The 21,534-nt window shown below is 33.0% G+C and overlaps 2 protein-coding genes and 2 long non-coding RNA genes across 4 annotated transcripts; 3 read left to right on the top strand and 1 right to left on the bottom strand.

The window, feature by feature from the left end:
• The first annotated feature begins 1,345 nt into the window (after nucleotides 1-1,345).
• On the top strand, nucleotides 1,346-6,168 carry LOC150029777 ((-)-germacrene D synthase-like). The gene is made up of 7 exons (XM_090310365.1): nucleotides 1,346-1,565; nucleotides 2,893-3,160; nucleotides 3,783-4,158; nucleotides 4,277-4,495; nucleotides 5,143-5,284; nucleotides 5,380-5,628; nucleotides 5,732-6,168. The coding sequence occupies exons 1-7, from the start codon at nucleotides 1,428-1,430 to the stop codon at nucleotides 6,026-6,028; spliced, it is 1,689 nt and encodes a 562-aa protein (XP_090166491.1). The 5' UTR covers nucleotides 1,346-1,427; the 3' UTR covers nucleotides 6,029-6,168.
• A 5,782-nt stretch (nucleotides 6,169-11,950) lies between these two features.
• Nucleotides 11,951-14,002, top strand: LOC120069969 (uncharacterized). Its single transcript, XR_016527331.1, has 5 exons — nucleotides 11,951-12,497; nucleotides 12,580-12,671; nucleotides 12,816-12,922; nucleotides 13,009-13,073; nucleotides 13,786-14,002. It is a non-coding gene; the product is annotated as an uncharacterized LOC120069969 (long non-coding RNA).
• A 551-nt stretch (nucleotides 14,003-14,553) lies between these two features.
• Nucleotides 14,554-16,371, bottom strand: LOC150029778 (uncharacterized). The gene is made up of 3 exons (XR_016527333.1): nucleotides 15,946-16,371; nucleotides 15,026-15,121; nucleotides 14,554-14,934 (listed from the first exon to the last, which is right to left on the bottom strand). It is a non-coding gene; the product is annotated as an uncharacterized LOC150029778 (long non-coding RNA).
• Nucleotides 16,372-20,468: 4,097 nt separating this feature from the next.
• On the top strand, nucleotides 20,469-21,158 carry LOC150029779 (microtubule-destabilizing protein 60-like). Its single transcript, XM_090310366.1, has 5 exons — nucleotides 20,469-20,474; nucleotides 20,551-20,649; nucleotides 20,767-20,826; nucleotides 20,908-21,002; nucleotides 21,092-21,158. The coding sequence occupies exons 1-5, from the start codon at nucleotides 20,469-20,471 to the stop codon at nucleotides 21,156-21,158; spliced, it is 327 nt and encodes a 108-aa protein (XP_090166492.1).
• Nucleotides 21,159-21,534: the final 376 nt, after the last annotated feature.

Raw genomic sequence — 21,534 nt, forward strand, 5'->3', positions numbered from 1 at the left:
CATATTCGGCAGAATTCCAAGAAAGAAATTTTATGGTACAACTTGATAGCTGCTTGTCTGTGGTGCATCTGGCTGGAACGAAACAATAGAACCTTTCCAAGTAAAGAAAAAATCACTGGTCACCTTTGAGAAGACATACTATATCTAGCTGCTCAATGGAGCTCTAGATCTAATCTTTTTTATAATTATGATGCATCTTGTACCTCTCTTTGGAAGATTTTCCTCTAGTCTCTCCTCTTTTTATATTGAACATTGAACTTCCTATAGCTCTCGCTTGTATATATCTTGCAAGTATTGCATCCTTTTTGGAATCGAGTACTAATGATATATCAACCTAGTTGAAATAACTTAGTGTAATATCATTTTTTTTTTTATTATTACTATATGTTCATGTCCAATACATTACATGTGACAAATATGTCTTTCTACCATTATCCAAATTCAAAATTTAGTGGGAGGAAAGACAAAATTCCCCAATAAAATTTTGAGCCTTCGAAATCTTGAAATTTCAAATTTTCAATCAAAATTTTATACCATGATTGTAAATTTTAACATGGGTCAGAGTAACATTGCAATCAAAATTTTACATCATGATTATACAATAAAATCATAACATTGCATAGAATATAATTGCCAAGATCTTTGAACTAGATTCTTTTTCCAATAACATGGGTCAGAGTAATATACCTTGATACATGATAATGATTTAGTAAGGGATTGTGTTTCTCTGTCTTGGCTTCTCTATAGAACTGAATTAGGTTTCATCATGAGGAGAAAAGAACTACTTAATGAGGCAGAGAGCGGACCAATCCCTAAGGTTTTATTTTTATATAGACAACTCTAATTAGAGTCTTTTTAATGGGAGGAAATTATTTTGCAAAACTACTGAAAATATTTACAAATAATAACAGAATATCCCAGTATATCAATGATAGACCGTAATAGACCGCAATAGACTATTATCTGTCTTTCGTGATACAGGTAGTAGTCTATCACGGTCTATCACAATCTACCACGCATATACAGTGAAATTTTGCTATATTTGTAAATATTTTGATTCATTTTCTTATATTTGAAAAAATCCTATTTAATTTTGGAATTATCTTTTACTTAATTGGCTCAATAAAATAATAGATCAAAACGATAAAATAGCAGAGAATGCACATGAGCCACATTAATAATAATATTAAATTTAAAACAAAACTAACAATGATCACGTGTGCCAAATACATGGCTTTCTACACATCATCCAAATTCAATGAATGGCTGTCCTACTTCCTTAGATATCCAATGCGTCTTCACCTTTCGATTGGTATCCAATGAATCTTATAAATTTCATTGAAATAATAAACACTATCAGTGAAAGAAGCTGCAAGATCTCTGTTGAAAGGCATTCTTTGCATATCTTCATCGAAAGAGAAAAGAAAATGTCATTTCAAATAGTCGTATCAGATTCCATGACGCCAAATAATGACAGTTTAAGCCATGGTGTTCCTCGTAGATCTGCAAACTTTCAACCAAGTGCTTGGGGAGATCATTTCCTTTCCTATCGTTACAACACTCTGGTATATAAATATACATATTGCATATGTTTCTTTGTGTGTATTTATTTATAATTTTATCTGTTTTTTCCATCTTCTTATTTTTGTTCTTTGCATCATTAAAAGTTTTTATTTCGTCTTGTTTATCAACTAAATATACAAACAAATGAGCATGCAAACTATCATGGATAGAAAAACAAAAGTTAAATAATATTATTGATATTTTATTAGATAACCACAATGAGTAGCATTTTTAAGGCTCATATTTAGTGAATAGTAACATCTTAAAAGAATTTGCAAAAAATAGACTTTATTGTCAATAACCTTTTATTAGTGATAGATTGTATCGCTGATAGACTCATATTAGCGATATATTAATGATAGAGTCCATCAGTGATAGACTTTGAGAGTTGTATTTAAATTTTGCTATATTTGCAAATCATTTTGCATTGTACTATGTCGAATAATATCTTTGAATTACATTTATTATATTTACAAATGCTTTCTATTAGCGATATATCAACGATAGAGTCCACCAGTGATAGACTTAGAGAGTTAGATTTAAATTTTGCTATATCTGCAAATCTTTTTGCATTGTGCTATGTCTACCAATATCTCGAACTTGCATTTATTATATTTACAAAAAAAAATATATCTGTGGTAGACTTTATTGTCAATAGCCTTCTATTAGTGATAGATTATATCGCTAATAGCCTCATATTAGTGATATATCAACGATAGAGTCCATCAGTGATAGACTTCGAGAGTTAGATTTAAATTTTGCTATATTTGTAAATCTTTTTGCATTGTGCTATGTCTACTAATATTTCGGACTTACATTTATTATATTTACAAATGCCCCTATTTTATTTTTACCTTATTAATAATATATATATAAAAGGTAAACCCAAAATAACATATACTAAATAAAATAAAATATAACTTAATATATCATTTTAATTAAATTCTTTGGATACATAGATGTGTAATAGCCAACACGCAAGCAACAAATCAATGAAAGACACCTATCATTGTTAGACCTTAATCATTAAAAGATATATCATTTAGGTCTATCAGTATTAGACCTTAATCTTCATTATTGACGGGTCTATCATTGATAATCCTCGAGCTCAGTTAGTCAAAGGACGTCTATCAGTGACGATCGGTATGACCTAAAATTGTGTCCTATTTCTAAATATTTTTAGAATCTGCCAAATGATTTGTTATTGTTTTGTATTAAATCCTCTTCAATGCAATTGCACCAAAATTATTTTGGAAAGAAAAATTATCTACACCTAAAACATATGATGTGTTTTTTTTGGGGCGGGGGACAAATGTTATGAAAAAATAGGAAGAAGAGGAGATGGTCATGAAACAAGTTCAAGAATACAAAGAAGAAGTGAGAAGAATGTTTGGAGTTGCTGAAAAGTATTCAGAAAAATTAAGTTTGATCGATTCAATTCAACGTCTGGGTTTGTCATATCACTTTAAAGATGAAAGTAGTGAAGTTATTGACTATATCCAAAATCCTACCAATGTTGATGAAGAAGATGAGGATCTTTACATTACAGCTCTTAGATTTCGATTACTCAGACAACAAGGTTTTTTTGTTTCTTGTGGTAAGTCTCTCTTAAGTTAATTATTTCATAATTACATTTTGCCCGAAGAAAATCAAGAACTTTTATTTAATTTTTTTATTTTAATTTTAAGTTAAATAATGATCTGATAAGTCCCTAGACTTTTTACATATTCTTTAATAGCATTTCTATGCTTTTAAAAAACATATTCAATACTATATAGACATCTACAATTTTTCAACACCACCTTGAATCCTCAACATGTTTCTTAAGATTGTTTTTATAGACTTACTATTTATAGATCTAATTTCAAAATTTTGACCTATAAAAGATTTTATCTCAAAATCAATTGGCAAATAGGTGAGTAAAACCCATGTGTCTTAAAAGGTTGTGAAGTCTCCCTTTTTCCAATATGAGATTCTCAACATGTCTATAAAGATGGTTGCCTATAAAAGATTCCATTTTTTTAAAAAAAAAAAAATTTGTAATACAACACTTGCGGGATGGATAATCGAACCTCTAACATTAAAGGAGGGAACTATTAGAAATAGACGCCGAAGTTTAGAGATATATTCATTGTTTTTACGTTTAAAGATTTAGTAGACAAACCCAAAAATTATAAGACCAAATTTATAAATCTAAGTCAGTGCTAACTTTCCATCAGATATATTCAATAAGTTTACAAATGAAATGGGAGATTTCAAAGAATCAATTGTGAAGGATGGAGCTGGTTTATTAAGTTTGTATGAAGCATCCCACTTGAGAATGAAGGGAGAAAATATATTGGATGAAGCATTAGCTTTCACAACTACTCAACTTAAAGCAATGGCCATGGATTCCAGTTCTCCATTCTCAGAAGAAGCTAAATATGCTTTGAAGTGGCCAATCTATAAAGCTATGCCAAGGTTCATGAATAGGCACTATATCTCTCTCTATCAAAACAATGCATTGAAGAATAATAATGTTTTGCTCAAATTTGCAAAGTTGGACTTCAATACTCTCCAAAAACTTTACCAGAAAGAATTGGGTGAATTTTCAAGGTGAAGACTTTTCACTAACTTTCCTACTATCTTTTAGTTTTTTTTTTTTTTTTTTTTTTTATTATTTTTTTTTAAACTAAAAAATGTTCTAATTATGGATGTAAATAATATATTATAGGTGGTGGAAGGATCTGAAGTTGAGGATGCAATTACCTTTTGCAAGAGATAGAGGGGTGGAGTGCTATGTTTGGGCATTGGGAATATTCTATGAACCAAAATACTCTAATGCTAGAACAATATTAGCAAAAGTTATTGCTTTTATATCTCTTCTTGATGATATGTATGATGTCTATGCCACCCTAGAGGAACTTCAACTATTCACCAATTTAATTGAAAGGTTTAGTTCTAAACTAAAATTCTTTGAAAAATGTTTTTTTCGTCCCTAGGGCTTTGGGTTTATTTAAATTCCTAAATTTCAAAATATTACACATTTACTCTAGAATTTTGAGTTTAACTTTTATTAGTTTTTAAATTTTTACAGTTGAGTTTTGAGTTTTGTTTTAATTTGGTCCTTAGACTTTAAATTATACTTTTACCTTCATTTTTCACTAAATACTCAATTTATTTTCTATTAACTAATTTAAAAGAATTAAATTAATTATAACTGGATTAGTTTTCTCTATTTTTTCATCATTGTTAAAATTAACATAAAAAATGTTACATCATAGTTATTTTAAAATAGTAAACTGAAATTTAATGTCATATAACGAAATATAGACTAAATGAAAATAAAGCTCGAGAGTGTAACATTTGAAACTTATGGACCAAATAAAAATTAACATAAAACTTAAGAGAAAAAATGTGACATTTTGAAACTTGGAGACCGAAAGGAAAAGAAGAGACTCTAAACCGAAGAAAGAAATTGATATTTTTCTAAAAAATTTCTGGTTTTAGTATTTGAAAATATATTAAATAATCAAAACCTTCTTACTTATTTATGTCAGATTAAATAATTTTCTAGCTTGACTGTTGATTAAATTTCAGGTGGGATGTTAATTGTATTAAGATGCTCCCAAATTACATGAAAGGTCTTTATGAAGCTATACTTGAAGTTTATGGAGAGATTGAACAAGATATTTGCAAGGATAACAATATTCCATTTGCATTTGATTATGCAAAAGAAACGGTAAATTCTATTGTAATGTGATTCCACATATATTTTTCTGCAAAAAGAAGATATATTCCCTTTCTAATTTGATTTTGAGTCATATTGGAGCATAGATGAAAATGCAATGCAGAGCTTATTTGATGGAAGCTAAATGGTTCAACCAAAGGTATATACCAACAATGGAAGAATACATGAAAGTTGCCATTATTTCTGCAGCCTACTATGTTGTTGCTTCAATTTCCTTCATTGCTTTGGGAAATGTTGCCTCCAAAGAGATTTTTGAATGGGCTCAAACTGATCCTATGCTTATTAAAGCAACTGGAGTAATTGGTAGGCTCCTCAATGACATAGCTTCGCACAAGGTATATAAAGATAAAATGAATCCTTTACTGACAGATGATTGAAAGAACTTACAAGTATTTTTCAATCACACATTTAAAAGTTGTCATATTTCATTATTTTTAGTTTGAACAAGAGAGAGGTCATGTAGCTTCTGCAATTGAATGCTACATGAAACAATATGGAGTATCAGAAGAAGAAGCTGTAGTTGAGCTAAAATTGCAAGTGGTAAAAGCGTGGAAAGATGTAATAGAAGACCATACAGAATCGTCCCAATTGTTTCCAACTGTGATTTGTGACTGCATCTTGAATATTGCTCGACTTACAGATCTCTTTTATAAGGACGGAGATGGTTACACATTTGCTGATGGAGAAATCAAACATTTTATTACCTTCATGCTTATAGACCCTGTGCCAATTTAATCCATCTACGGACTTTGTTTGATCTTTCTATGCCAACATCTTTCTCATAAATATGTGTAAAGATCAACAGCTAGGTTGTAACAATTTTTTTCTCATGCCAGCTACCACATAAATAAAATAAAAAATTAAAAGTAAATAAATTTACGAGTAATTGTTACAAAGAGAAAACAAAAAAAACAAAAATATTTACAATCTATAGCAAAAAAATTGTCAAATGAAGCGAAATTGTCCCTTCTTTTTCAAAATTCTCATAATATCCTTGCGATTTGAAATCCGCGTGTCCTCACCTACGGCTTCTTCCTCATCGTTCTTCAGCTTCATCCTCGACGTTCTTCATCATCGAAGTCTTTCTTCCTTGATCTTCTTCCTCATCGACAACGTCTTCTTCCTCGACGTTCTTCTTCATCTAAGATGTCCCTCCTCGATCATGGTATGACTTCTTCTTTGATTTTTTTTTTTTTCGATTTTCTGCACGTGTAGGTCTACGATTCTTCCTCGATTCTCTTCTTTGATTTTCTGCATGCGTCCATCTATCGCTTCTTCCTTATCCACAGTGTCGTGGTTCCTCGACCACGCTATTTGTGTCATGAAGTTTGACTCGTGAAATGACGTGAAGTTGAGTTCATTAATGAGATGCATCTAATTGCTTTTTTATAGTTTGTATTTTATCTAATGAGATGCATATTGTTATCGTCAAATGTTTAATCTGGTCTTGCATTATTGTTTGATATTTATGTTCCTGTTTCACCTGTTTAAACATACAACTATTAGTCTGTATTCTATCATTGACTATAACTCACTATTATTATTCAATGAACATTGGTAGACGTCTATTCTATCACTCTCTATCGGCGATAGACAGAGATAGAAGTCTATCATTGTCTATCAGTGATATATATTGTCTATTGCAAACCATGAAATGTGATAGATAGTGATAGTGTCTTTCACTATCTATCAAGTACTTTTTTATATACTAAAGCATGACATCAAGTGTAAGTAGTCTATGAATGATAAAAACACCAACTGTAAAAGAAAGATCAAAACACCAACGGTAAGTAGCCCCCAAATAAACATATCTAAGAAAACATATGTATACATTGATAGTATATGAGTGATAGACAACATAGAACACTTAATATTACATATAGACACTGATAATAGTCTATTAGTATCTATTTGTAATAGACATTGATAGACTTCTATCACTTTTTATGTATTTCTTTTCTTTATATCACAACATGACAAAACCAGAAGTAGATCCTATAAGCAAACTTAATTGAAAACAAAACAAATATCAAAACATATAAATTTCCAATAAGTAGCCCCTAGACAAACAATCTAATATCAGAACAAATATATTCATGCCAAACATATATGAGAAAGTGTTCCATCAGCTTATATCACTGATAGACAGTGATACACTACTATCAATGTCTATTATAGGTTTGTTTATACCTTTAGTTTTATTTTTCCTTGTTCTCCCTTTTGAGTTTGTATCTTCTTTTAATTTTTTTATGATTCTTCTCCTTTAATTGTCTTCCTTTTGATGTTGCTTATCATCTGTACACAAAATTTAGGGTTAATAAATATTACCACTAAATAAGAAACAATAATTAGGCTTAATAACTATAATCAATACAAATTAATAAAAAAAGAAAGAAAAGAGTTATACCTTTTGAAGTTGAGTAATTACTGATGTAGTGGTAGAAGAAAGATGCGGCAAGAAGCAGTAGCGAAAGAAGGACTAAGAAAAAGAAGAAAAGGACCAAGAAGCAGCAGACGAGGATGGAAATGAAGCAGCGAACGGAAAAGGATGTAAATAAGTTAGGAAATTAAAAGAGGAAGTGGTTGGTATCATTTACCTCTTCGTTGTACACGATAGAGTCAGGAAGCTAAACGACAACGAGTGTATTAAATCGTTTACCTGTTTGTTATAGACGATAGAGTCGGAAAGCTAAACGATAGAGAGTGTATTGTATCGTTTACCTCTTTATTGTACACGATAAAGTCAGGAAGCTAAATGACATAGAGTATATTGTATCGTTTACCTCTTTGTTGTGTACGATAGAGTCAGGACAACTAAACGATAGAGAGGGAATGGAATCGTTTGCCTCTTCTTATTCCACGATTTCTTTGGAAAGGGGAAGCCTGTCCGATTTATACACTATTCCCTATTTTAGGGATACAAAAGAATTAAAAAATTATTTAATGAATGACTAATGGCAAGAGGACACATGGCCCAATACATAGAGAAGGAATATTTGTTTATTATTACCCAATCCTTACAGAAATCTAGAGCACTAAGGGAATATTCCTTCATGACTCACCTTTGCGATATGGTATTCTTCAGCTGATGTGTTTTCTTGACTCTTCCTTGCTAGTTGACATGGTAGAGTCTCTAACATCCCCCTTCAAACTTGTGGGGAGTTCAACTATCCCAAGTTTGGATCGTAAGTTGAAGAATTGAGAGTGTGTCGATGGTTTTGTGAGGCAATCGGCTAACTGATCTGCTAAAGGCACATACCTGATTTCAGGCTTCCCTTTAAGGACGAGGTCTCTGACAAAATGGACGTCTATTTCAATATGTTTGGTCAGAGCGTGTAAGACAGGGTTGTTAACTAATGGCTCTGCACTAACATTGTCACACCAAATTATTGGTTTGGATAAGTGAGACTATTGAATCTTGCTTAGAAGTTGTTGAAGCCAAACATTTTCTGAGGCATTGTGTGCAAGGGCTTGATACTCCGACTCGGTACTTGATCGAGCTATTGTTGTCTGTTTCTTTGAAGACCACGAGACAAGATTTCTACCAACAAAGACACAGTAACCAGCTACTGACTTTTGGTCATCAATGTTTGATGCTCAATCCGCATCTGAGTAGGCTGAAACTTCAAGTGAAGGGCTCGGTTGAAATAGCAGTCCATAGTTCCTTGTACCACTGATATACCTAAGGACTCTTTTCATTGCTTACCAATGAGCATCTATTGGAGCTTTGAGAAATTAACTGAGATGACTTACCATATATGTGATGTATGGACGAGTGTGAGTTAGGTATTGAAGAGCTCCAATTGTACTTCTATATAGATATTAATCAGTGAGGGGAGTTCCATCAGAAATAGACAAGTGTTTGCCTAAGTAACTAGGTGAGGCTGCAGGTTTCAAGTCTGGAAAACCAACCCTCTGTAGTAGATCATCAAAATACTTGGACTGATTCAATATAAAACCATGCTCTAGATACTGAACTTGTATGCCTAAGAAGTAATTCAACTTGCCCAAATCTTTGAGTGCAAACATGTTGTCCATAGTGGCTACTAACTGAGAGATTAAGTTGTTGTTACCTGTCACTATTACATCATCAACATAAACAAGGAGTAGAATAATCGAGCCCTTTGAATTTAGTATAAAAAGTGAGGCATCTGCCTTCGAGTTTATGAATCCCAAGCTAGTTAGAGTAGTATTGAGCAGATCATTCCAGGCCCGAAGGGCCTATTTCAATCCATATATAGCTTTGTTCAACTTGCATACATGATTAGGAAAATCAGAGTTTACATACTTGGGTGGTTGATGCATATACACATCTTCTGTAAGTTTCCCATTGAGAAATGCATGGTTGAAGTTAAGCTGACGAAGGGTTCATCCTTTGGAGATAGTAATGTATAGAACAACCTTTATAGTTGATGCTTTGACCAAGGGCTAAATGTCTCAAAGAAATAAATTCCAAGATGCTGATGAAATCCTTTGGCTACTAGTCGTGCCTTGTATCTTTGTATTGACCCATCCAAATTCTTTTTAAGTCTGAAGATCCATTTATTGCCCAGCACATTGAAAGAGCTGAGGGAGGAACCAAGTGCCAAGTCTGATTGTTGATGACAGCTTGAAATTCAGTATCCATGGATTTTCTCCACTGAGGTGTAGCAAGAGCATCAGACACCTGTGTTGGTTCAGTTGATGACGAGTCACATTGGATAGTGCTTATCCAAGCTTTTGGTTTGAAGATACCAGCTTTGCCTCTCGTGATCATAGGATGAGTAGGCTGCAAAGGATGAGGAGGATTAGGAATAGAGGATGTATATGGATTATTGGGAGATATAGTACTAAGTGACCGAGAGGAAGGGGAAGGATAGGGCAAGGGAGATTGAGTGATTATATTGTCTGGACATGAGCTGGATATTGCATCTGGTATTGGGGAAGAGGGGCAGCTTCAGCTGAGACATGGGTGAAGGGAGAGACTAGATTCACATCAGTCACAAGGATATTTGAGGGTGAGGGGCTAATATATTGTTTTAAGGAAGACTATGGCAGTTGGATAAGAACAGTGTGCAATAGTGGACTTATGCTGGGAAAGAGGACTTGAGTGCCACTGTTCCACTGTTGGTTTGTGAGTTGAAGGACTAAGCACCTAAAACCATAAACCAATATAAGACAGCTGCCACAATCTTCCTCAAATCAATATATTAGAAAAAATAAGAAAGTGAAGAAGTGTCAATGGACGAAGAAGAAGAAGAAGAAATTGATTTTGAGAGAACAATGAAATGGAGAGGACTGGATGAGATGAAGCATCGTTCGTTGGAGGGAAAAATCCTCGAAGAAAATCCCATCAATTAATCTTGATTGGGTAAGGTTTCGAGTCGGGTCACCGTCTTTTCTCCCTTTTTTTTTTTTTTTTTTTTGCGTTTGGACTGGCTTTTCCGGTATTTTACATCTTTTTTGGGTTTGGTTTGGACTGTAACCATTTCTTAATCTTTTTTGCTATAAATTGTAAATACTTTTGCTCACTTTTCTATATATAAAAATCTCCCTAAATTTACCATGTGACAACTCATAATTGGAACACTAAGTTTGCAGCAAAAATGGTTACAGCCGCACAAGTAGCAGCCAAATTTTAAATATGAACATAATTTTATAGTCATTGTTTAGAAAATAATGTTTAACAATAAATCACTTTTGGTTTTAATATTGGGTAATTGCAATTTGTACTACTTTCAAAGCTTATAATTTAGTAATATTTTATTTAAAAAGAAATTATTTTAAATAACAAAATCGATGAAAATATTTTTAAATATAGCAAAATCACAAAATGATAAAATGGATTTTTTTCATTTTTCTATATTTATAAATAAGTTGGCAATTTTGCTATATATGAAAAGATCCCTATTTCAAAAAAAAAAAAAAAATTGTACATACAGAAATTTCTAAGAATAAAAGAATCTATTTTCTTTATAGACACAATCTCTCTCTGTTTCATACGGTGAAACGACCAAAAAGTTTTCCATATGCTAACATCTAGATCACTTTTGTGAAGACTGTCTTTATGACAAACAATCAAGGAAGAGTTTTCCACAAGAATTTTTCTCAAGAGCACGGAGACAATTGAGCTCACGCTAATCTTTGTGGACCAATCAAACGAAGTTCTTTTGGTAAGAATAATTATTGTTTATTATTCATTGATGATTTTTGACGAAAAAACATGGGTTTATTTTGTTAATGAGAAATCAGATGTGTGTGCTATGTTCAAGAGATTTAAAATTCTTGTTGAAAAAGAAAGTAATTTTTACACAAAAGACTGGAGATCAAATAAGGAGGAGAAAATGGAATTCATCGGCCTTGACAGGTGGTGGCCCTATGATAGTTCCATTGAACTCCTCAACAAAATGACCTTTGTAGAGAGGAAGAACACAAAGATACTTAATATGTGTAACAACCCTTATTATTTATGTAATATCAGTAGTTTTTATTAATTGAGGGCATTTTTTTAATTTTTGGACTTAAGTGTAATTGCGAAAATTTAATTATTGGCGTTGGAAATTATTCAATTTGGAAGTTAATGGCAAGAATTAATTTCATTTTGGGAAGGAAAAGAATTTAATAAAATAAAGTAGAATAAGGAGAATAATAAAATAAAAGTTTATTATATTTTCTTTTAAGTTATTATTATTATTATTTTGTTATTTGTATATAAAAAAAAAATCTTTTTCTTCTTCTTCCTCACGCACCCCACCCCTTTCCCCCTGTGCTTTCGTTTTCCCCTTGTCGTTCACGTGCCCTAGCAACCACCTCAACTCCCGCCATTCATACCAAGTCGCACGCTGTCGTCGACGCCATCAAGCCACCTTCTTTCGTCGTCGATCAAGCCAGTAGCGTCCAACCACCCGATCTGTTCGCCCAGTCTTCATGCCAGCTCGCCCGCCGAGTATAGTCGTCCCGATCTATTCACCCAGCCCTCACGCCAGCTTGCCCACCGAGTAGAGTCATCCCGATCTGTTCGCCCAGCCCTCATGCCAGATCGCCCGCCGTGTGGAGTCATCCAACCACGGGTCATCATTCGGGTTTCAGCCTTCGTGAGGCCGTTCGACACCCCAGCCAACCGTCCACGTTTAGCAGTCGAATTTTTCGCCGCCGTCGAAGCCTCAACCATCACTTGAGTCATCGGCCACCACTGCGTAATCTCAATGGAATCTTGTGTTTTGGGGTAAGATCTAAACTATTTTCATGGGTTTGTTGAGGATCTTGATTACCCAATAAATAATATGTTTAATTATCACTTCAATCAGGATTTTGGAGATTGACTTGATAGTTTGAAGGAGTTTAAGAGAATTTTGGTGTGCTAGCAAGCAAAGTTAAGGTGATTTCGGCAAGGATTTTGGTATGATTTGGGAATTTGTTACTTGTTTGGTTCGAGTGTAAATTATACAAATTAAGTTATTAAGCTTTGTTGTGGATTTCAGCGGGATTTTACTCTTAGGAGTGTGAACCTAAAGGTTGAAATTTATTTTGGTTTATGTACTAGAATTAAATTCCAAGATTGTGAAGATTAGAAGGGTATTGGTTGCTCAAATAATTGTTTGGGCTTAAATTCTACATTTGGAGGTGAATTTGAATCGGACCACATCTTAGGTAAGTTTATTTGAAAATATTTGGTAATATTTGGCCGTTTGGAATTAGGATTGAGTTAATAATTTTAAAGCTTGGTTTATGTTTAGGTTTGATTAAGGATTTGAGAATTTCACAAAGATTCAATTGTTTTTTGGTTCAACCTATCATCAAGGTAAGTAATCTTACTACTGAAATTGCCCACGGGCCAGATACTAGATATAGCTAGCATGATAGATGAATATTATGACAGAGCGATGACATGATAGACGGATAGTATAGTATAACCGATGTATGTTCTTGTATGAGGATCTGAAAGATTTATTTGTGCACGTAGATACTTGCATGCTAGCATGAGATGATACTTGATTCCATGAGGTTGTATTTGATATGAGGATATTGAGGCATATATATATGTTGTAGAGCCATGATGTTGAGGTGTATATATGTTATAGAACCATGTTGTGATACTTTTGATGTTGAAACTGTGATAGTGTCCTTACTAATTAGTTAGATGCCCATTAGATGTTGTGTTTCCTTCGGGATTCATCAGAGGTTGTGTTTCCATCAGGATTTACCAGGGGTTGTGTTTCCTTCGGGATTCACCATAGGTTGTGTTTCCTTCGGGATTCACCATAGGTTGTGTTTCCTTCGAGATTCACTAGAGGTTGTGGGTTCTACGGGACTTACTAGAAGTAGTGGCCATACTTAACTATAGTAAGATAAAAAAAATCAGTTTTTCATGTATGTATGTGTCTAATAAGGACTAAAGAAGTTTATATATTCCACTAGAGGTAGGCATCTAGAGGACATAGATGGCTAGCCTGACCCCAGTAATGGGGTTACTTGTTGAGTATTTCTCATCCTTTCTCATGTTGTTGTTTCAGGTAAAGGTAGAAATGCACCTACGATTGACAAGCGGAATCCGTGATCAAGCCACTGGGACCAGTTTTATACTTCCGCTCATGATATTTAGATCTTTCCATGTTTTTTCAACTTTTGATTTGATGTTTGAAACTTACTATTAAGATTTGTGTTCAGACCTATTTATTATCATTTATGGTTTATGGGTATCTTTTCGTCTGTTTTAATATTTGGATTTAACGAAGGTCTTTTGAGTTCAACTCATTTATTTAGCATTTATTTCACTATAAAAAGGGTGTCACTACTACAAAAATTGGATTATTTGACGTTTTTTCAATGTCAAGTAGAGGGCATACTTCACGCTAATAAAAGCGTCGTCTATTCAACTGTAAGTATAATGTCATAACTTGATACTGTAAAAATGTCAAGAAAAATAATTCTTGACATTATTTCTCTGTCAAGAAATATAATACATTTGACACTAATGACATGTCAAGTGTATTAATTCTTGACACTTATTATTGTGATTACTCTTGAAATTTTTTATTTGTCAAATATATTTTTATATTGACAATAAATAATGGTCAAGTAATCTAATTCTTGACAAATTTCCAATGTCATCTATGCTTTTTTTTTTTCCAAGTTAAACATTCAAATTTAATTTCCATTTCTCATTTCTTGCATTACATTTGTTCCAATAAGACAATTTCATCAACTAAATAGTTGCACATATATTTCAGGTCTACATATTAGTCTAATATATCCAACGTTAAATATTGAGAATACTAAAATAAACAATTCCATTCTTCTATTACTCATGTCTATATGAACGATTCCAAAATTTGCAAGATGAATCGTACAATAATATATACTCTATCAACCCACCCCAATATATGATAATTCCAAAATTGTAAGACCAATCTATATGTGCTATGTATTCCAAAAATCACAAGACTAAAATTCTATCCTCCACCACATATTTCTTTGAAGTATATAACCTATAATGGTGAACAAAACATTTACACAAAAAAAAAAAAAAAAAAATTTGGGCATTCCCTTGTAGTCACATACACATTTATAGGAAGTCAATTAGATATAGCAACCTAAATATTCAGTTCATTCCACGCGTACTTCATCAATTCAAGTTGCGAGTATGAGCTCCTCGTATCAATCTATAAAACATAGAAAGTGAGATATACATATTTATTTACTATTTACACTATCTATAATGTTATAATATATATAAGTAGTTTAAAGACATACCGCATCTGTTATAATATTATTCTCTTTAGTCATGATTTCTCACATATATCTCATAACATAATACCCACATTCGACAGTTCCCACTTGTAAATGATACTACAATACAAAGCTAATAATTAATACACATATCATATAGATGCATTAAATAAACATCATTCGAATGCCACTTCAAAATTACAACAAAGTAATCCAACCTAAGTTCAATAATAATGGTTACAAAACGTAAATTCCAACAACTATGTAACAGTTCCAAAATAGTTTCAAGGTCTCAATACCTATCAAAACATCCAAACATAGTAACTTTGCTTTTAATCCCTTGAAATATTTGAATTGAATATTAAAAGTTGAAAATAACTCAATTATTTGACCAATATTTCAATGGATAACAAACTACTATTAATACTAACCTCCAAACTTGCCAAAACCTTGCAAAGATTGGTCTCAAACCTATTGGACAACAACTCAACTCTTTCCAACACTTCAAAAATCATAGAACACAAATCAAAAATCACTTTTAACTTTTAAGCCCAAATCCAACAGACCAATCATTTCAAACTTACCACAAAACTTACCCAAAAATTAGGCTAAAATCCAAATCCGCGTTAACTTCACCAATGGACTCCAACCTATGTAACTCACAATTAAAGCTCACATAACAAATTTGTTGTAATAAAAATCAACCAAAAAGGGTTTCAAAACCTTCGTACTTATTAAAATCCTTCGAAACAACTTCAAATTTGCTGGAAAATGACTTATGATACACCAAAACAACCTTTGACCCGTTGGACAGTATCTCAAAACCTTCAAACCTCAAAATCTAGCATCCAACTACCATGGGTAAATTAAAATCCAAACCAAAATCAAGTGGGTAACAAAAATTAACCAAAGAAAACCAAAAAAAAAATTATGAATCTCTCTACCCACTAGATCCCCCACTAGTCGTGGAGTTCTCGATGGCGACGACTGGTGAAACAAAGCAGAACGATGGCTGGATTTCGGAACTAGCAGATCTGAGACAAATAACAACGACTGACGTGAACGAACTTGGTGGTGGAACTGACTGAAGGCAGCTCGACGGACTACTTGCGGCACTGATTTGACCGGTGAAAAGGGCATCGAATGACCTAGGGTACGAGTGCTGAAGGGACGCGGCGAAGAAACTGACGGCGATGGAATTGGGGGCGTCCCTTTGTGTGATGAAAGCTGCTGTCAATGAAACTGACGGCACAGGTTTGACGATCGGCGGTAGCAGCGAAGGGTAGCGAGCGACGTGAAGGGGCTGGGCGGCGAACAAAGAAGATGAAGATTTGGGGGGGGGTGGGGGGGAGAGGTCTTGACGGCATGAGGGTGAACCGAGAGAGGGAGAGGGAAATAAAAAGAAGAAAAAAGAAAATAAGAAAATAAAAGAAAATGAAAAAAATATAATATAATATAATAACATATTTACTTTTTTTTTTCCTTTTTCATTTCATTCTATTAAATTTATTTCCCCCAAATCCTCAAAAGCAACCCTTCTCCTTCCAATTTGAAATTAATTCCGGATATTAATCTCAAATTAAATTATGAGCCTTGAAAAGTCCAATTTCTCAAAACCATTAAATTGAAACACTCCTTATTCAGTAATTAAATTTTCGTAATTACACTTAAAGTCCAAAAATTACAAGAATATCTCAAATAATAAAGATTTCTAAAATTACATAAATAATAAAAAAAATTTACTAGGGCATTAACTTTAAAATAATAATTTTGGTAGGAGACAAATGGAAATGGGGGAAGGAGGGAAACAAATAAAGATTAAAAAAATATTATTATATATTTCACTTGACATGAAAATATGAAGTAAAAGCTTCTTATACTTGACACGAAATACGTGTCAAGTATGACCTTATATTACTTGACACGAAAAACGTGTCAAGTAATGAATCACATGAAAATATCCGAAATATTCCGTTAATCTCCGCTTTTTAACCCTTTTACTTGACATTTTCTGTTCTAAAATGTCATTACCCGACTTTTTTTTCAAAAAAACGTCAAGTAATTAAAAACTGCAAGTGTCAAGTAATGTAGATTTTGTAGTTGTGTGTCATTTTAAGTTTTCTACATGCATGTGTTTAGTAATGGCCTAACTTAAGTCTTAGGGGGTCGGATCATTATAATATGGCTCAAAGCATTTTGAAGACTGAGAAGATGCCAGAAGAGTTTTAAGCTCAAGCTGTTGTGCAGTGTACTTGTTTTTTTGAATAAACCAAGAAAAAGCTAAACTTATTCACAATTTTCATAGCATATTTTGGTTTTTTCAGACAGTTTTTGAAAAACTAGCATGATATTTTTTGGAAAAAGTAGCATGATATTTTGGTGATGTCTTAATTATTTATAATTGTTTTACTATACTACAAGAAAATTGACTTTTTCGAAGGTCAAAATCTTCGAAAAAAACATTTAATAGACCTTTGATACATCCTTTTTCAAAGGTTATCTCAACCTTTGAAAAGTGTAGAAATAGATCCCGTCGAAAAAACTTTTTCAAAGGTTTACTAACCTTCGAAAAATATTATTTTTCAAAGGTTGATTAACTTTCGAAAATTATTATTTTTCAAAGGTTATATATCTTCGATAATTGTCAAATTATTGATCGATAATTATCTATTATCAATTAGTCTTTTTCAAAGGTTTTCATTATTTTTAAAGGCTTATCATATTTTTTTCAAAAATTTTAAAACCTTCATAAAAACTTACTTATCTACAATTGTATATCTTTCGAAAATTCTCTTACAAAACCTTTTAGCACATTTATTGACAAATCTCAGAAGGTTTTTTTTACTAATTCATGTACATATAGTACTCTGAATTACAAAGTTTAAGAATAGAATAGAAAAACTAGACAATGACATGGATGGAAGTAAACTTATATGTCATAAAAGTACACCAAAAGGCTATCGAAATTCTATAACATCAAACTACAATTGATCAACTAGAAACAAATTTTTTATGCATCTCTGCCATCATTTTTTGAAATCTATCCTCAAAACGATTTTCTAATTCACTTATTTGACGCCTAAGTGCTTCTATCTCGACCTCTCTTTATTGTTCAAATTATTTTCTTTGTCGTTCAGATTCTTGAAGTCGTTGTTCGGACTCATTAAGACGATTGCTCAATGAAAGAGCAAGGTGATGAAATGGGCACTACTAGGATTACCTCCTCCAAAGGTTAGTGAATCGTCTTCTTCCTTTGGCCCGTCGGAGCTATTTCTAACATTGGAATATCTCGGTTTGGAAAATCAACTACAATTATGTTTCTAACAGATACCATAGTGCCATAAACTAATTGTTGCGGAACATCTGATTGCACATATTTCCCTTCCCTTGTAACTTGAGAAAACCTGCGAAGTTTAGAGTCAACTTTAGAAGGTTTGTTCAATTGAATGCATGATATTTATGCATACCAATTAGAGAGTCTCTATTTATGTATTTTATTTGTTTTCTGAATTTTTGTAAAATGGAACAATAGAAATGAGATTCGCCAAGGTTCATCCCTCAAACAAGCAAGGAAATGATCCCCATTCCTATATCCAATAGATAGACATGACCAATGTACAAGTCTGAGGAAGAATGGGATGTTTGAACATCTACTTGCAGACACTAAGCATCTGCCTAATATGAAGCTAATTGAAAGTGGATTATATGTCCTCGAGGATTGAAACTTTGTGACAAGTGATAATAATCCCTAGCCGTTGCGGATCCAGAAATTTTGTTGACGTGGGGTCTTATAGTTCAATAAAAATAATTTATAAGTGAGTAGTTCTAAAATTTATAAATTTACTGACTTTCGTACATTACAATTATCCTCTACGAGATTTCATATTTTGAAGTCGATAATTAACAACTTCATTACCTATCTTATCAAATAAATCTTTCTAAATATATGTTACAAGATAATCATTCATTCATTGGTCTCCTATTCGATTATGCAACTGAGTCTTTATAATACTCATAGCAGAAAATGTCCTCTCTATAGTAGCCATTGTAATTGGTAAGATCAATGCTAAGGTGAGTTAGACTAATGGGTAGCCAAACTAGAAGAAGAAAGAAGAAAATAAATTACAAAACTTACCTAAATGTGAGTGTGTACTGGATGAGAGCCTTGTGGTGTATTTGATCGTAAAGCGTCTCGACATGGTCATGTAAATGAATGTCAAGCAATAAGTTAGGCTTAAAATTTCCAAGGTAGTCCAGGCATGATGCATAATGGCTACAAAGAAAAATGAATACTTCATCCTGACGAAAAAAAAAATAGAAAAACAGATCTCTACCAATCAAACTACTGGGTCATATAGGAACATCAGAGGATGCAAGTTAATCCATATGACCAATTGCTAAAACATCTGAGGTATTCAAGACTTACTTGCTTATAAGCAACAAAAAATATTAACAAGAAAGTTTCATATCTGAAGTAATATGTTAAGTTGGAAGAATTCAATGATTGAAAAATTGCATTCACCTGTGATTTAATTTATGTGTATCCTTAAAATCATGTCTGATCCAATTTAAAATTAGTATTCATGAAAACTGAAAAGATTGTTTCATGTGACTAAGGCTAGAGATAGAAAATGTCTACAAATATTAGTGACTACTGATTATCACAATGTACAATAACTCCACAAACCTTGAGTAGAAATCATTGATCAGCTCTCGAACTACGGGAACCAACTCTAAGAAATTTCGAAAGTTGACATTAACTATAACTTTGGACTGCCAGATTAAAACAATTAGTCAGAAAAGTCAGCAAGTCATTTGCCTACATGATTAGCAGGAAAAAGAAACAAAGAATATGTGCCTTAAGCTCTGAGCAGTCAAAGGTTGCAAGTGCACAAAGACCACCGTATGTTGCAACATCCTGAGGTGCGATTACTTCGTTATAATGACTTCCTAATTCAGGACCTGTCTCCAAAAACTGCAAATACAGCAAAGAATTGCATAATCAGAATGTAAGAGAAACCCACCTCAACGCCACAATCAACATTAATAGACATTTAGCAGAACTCAAGTGCAAAATGTAGATTAGATATGAGGGGATACAATAAAGAAAGCCTACGATGATCGTGTTGTTCTTTACTCTACACCAATACACAAACACAACTAATAAATAATATGTGATTAAAATGATAAAAGCATGATCATATTGCACTCTCTGAATTGGAACTTCGAAGAAAGGAAGTTCAATACAATTCGAACCAACAAAACTATTGGATCATAATTCGCACAACAAAACAAACCTTGCTAGTAACGAGTTTGTACTTCTTTGCTTCCAAGTGAGCCAATCATGCAGCACAGCGAAGCTTTGCGCTAGTAATTGCATCAAGGGCGTCCGGGGTCTATTCTGCTTTGCTGACAACTCGTGACATGTGTAAACTGGCCCATCTCTATGCTGACAAGAATTGCGTTCATGCAGGTATGTGTTGAACTGAACTTCAGCTCTTGAATGCACCATTAGTGCTTAAAAGAAAAATGTCCATATCCATTTGCAGTGCCTTGTTAAACCCCCTGTCAAGGAAATTACAATATTAGTGGATCTGGTTCTCCACAGTGATGTAAGGGCAATAGAGCGCGCTGAGTTCGATCATCAGGTGGTTTTCTGATCTCAGGAAAGAACTTCTGCTAATCCCTTGTGAAAAGTAAAGTAATATGATATATGGCCTGCAACCCAAATTCATAAATCCATGTTTGTTTTTGTTAATGAGAAGGTAGCAGAGAAGTTGTCTGTGATAGAACAATATAAGATGGAAAGAGAGAAACAACAGAAGGTATAGAAAAAAAAAATGAAATGGTTATCAATTCAATTCATATTATGTGTTGATTTGTTTGGCTTTTGTGGTAACTAACAGATGGCTGAGGAGGAAGAACTAAAGAGGTTGAGAAAGGAATTGGTTCCAAAGGCACAACCAATGCCTTATTTTAATAGGCCCTTCATTCCTAGAAGGTAAAGAACAAAAGTTAGTTTAAATTTCATTTCATTTGAGAAATCTTGAGTGGAGAATGTCATTAAGGGGTTTTTTTGGTTATTAGAAGGTCAGCAAAGCTTCTTACTATACCTAAGGAACCAAAGTTGTGTAGATTGCAGAAGATGTGGAGTTAGCTGAACATTAGCATTAACTAACAAAGTCCAACAAATATGAATCTATTGCTAAAGTAAACATGGTACACAATGACTGTCAAATTTCAAGAACCGAGTTAATTCTATAGCTAATTTATTCATGTTCCATGACAACAATTGGGTGTCTCTCAAAAGGAATTCAATAAGACAAATTGAAGGAAACAAAATATTAATCATTAATGATATGATGAATGTAATCAGTTGATCTAAATACACAATTTGGTTATGTACATTAGTGAGTGATGAAATCAAAAGGAGAAAAAAGATCTATAAACTGTCTATTTCTTCTATCCCGTTCCAACCCGAACGAACCCAAACCATGATATTCCCCACCTCCATAAATGATAGATCTGATGGC

Source organism: Benincasa hispida, unplaced genomic scaffold (assembly GCF_027475165.1).
Source record: "Benincasa hispida cultivar pf3 unplaced genomic scaffold, pf3_genome.v1.1 HicScf928, whole genome shotgun sequence".
Classification (NCBI taxonomy): domain Eukaryota; kingdom Viridiplantae; phylum Streptophyta; class Magnoliopsida; order Cucurbitales; family Cucurbitaceae; genus Benincasa; species Benincasa hispida.

Coding starts and splice junctions, on each gene's coding strand:
- LOC150029777 (XM_090310365.1), top strand. CDS start 1,428: ATGTCATTTCAAATAGTCGTATCAGATTCCATGACGCCAAATAATGAC. Junction 4,159..4,276: donor GAATTGGGTGAATTTTCAAG/GTGAAGACTTTT, acceptor AATATATTATAG/GTGGTGGAAGGATCTGAAGT. Junction 5,285..5,379: donor TTGATTATGCAAAAGAAACG/GTAAATTCTATT, acceptor ATTGGAGCATAG/ATGAAAATGCAATGCAGAGC.
- LOC150029779 (XM_090310366.1), top strand. Junction 20,650..20,766: donor GCGCTGAGTTCGATCATCAG/GTGGTTTTCTGA, acceptor GTTAATGAGAAG/GTAGCAGAGAAGTTGTCTGT. Junction 20,827..20,907: donor AAAGAGAGAAACAACAGAAG/GTATAGAAAAAA, acceptor GGTAACTAACAG/ATGGCTGAGGAGGAAGAACT.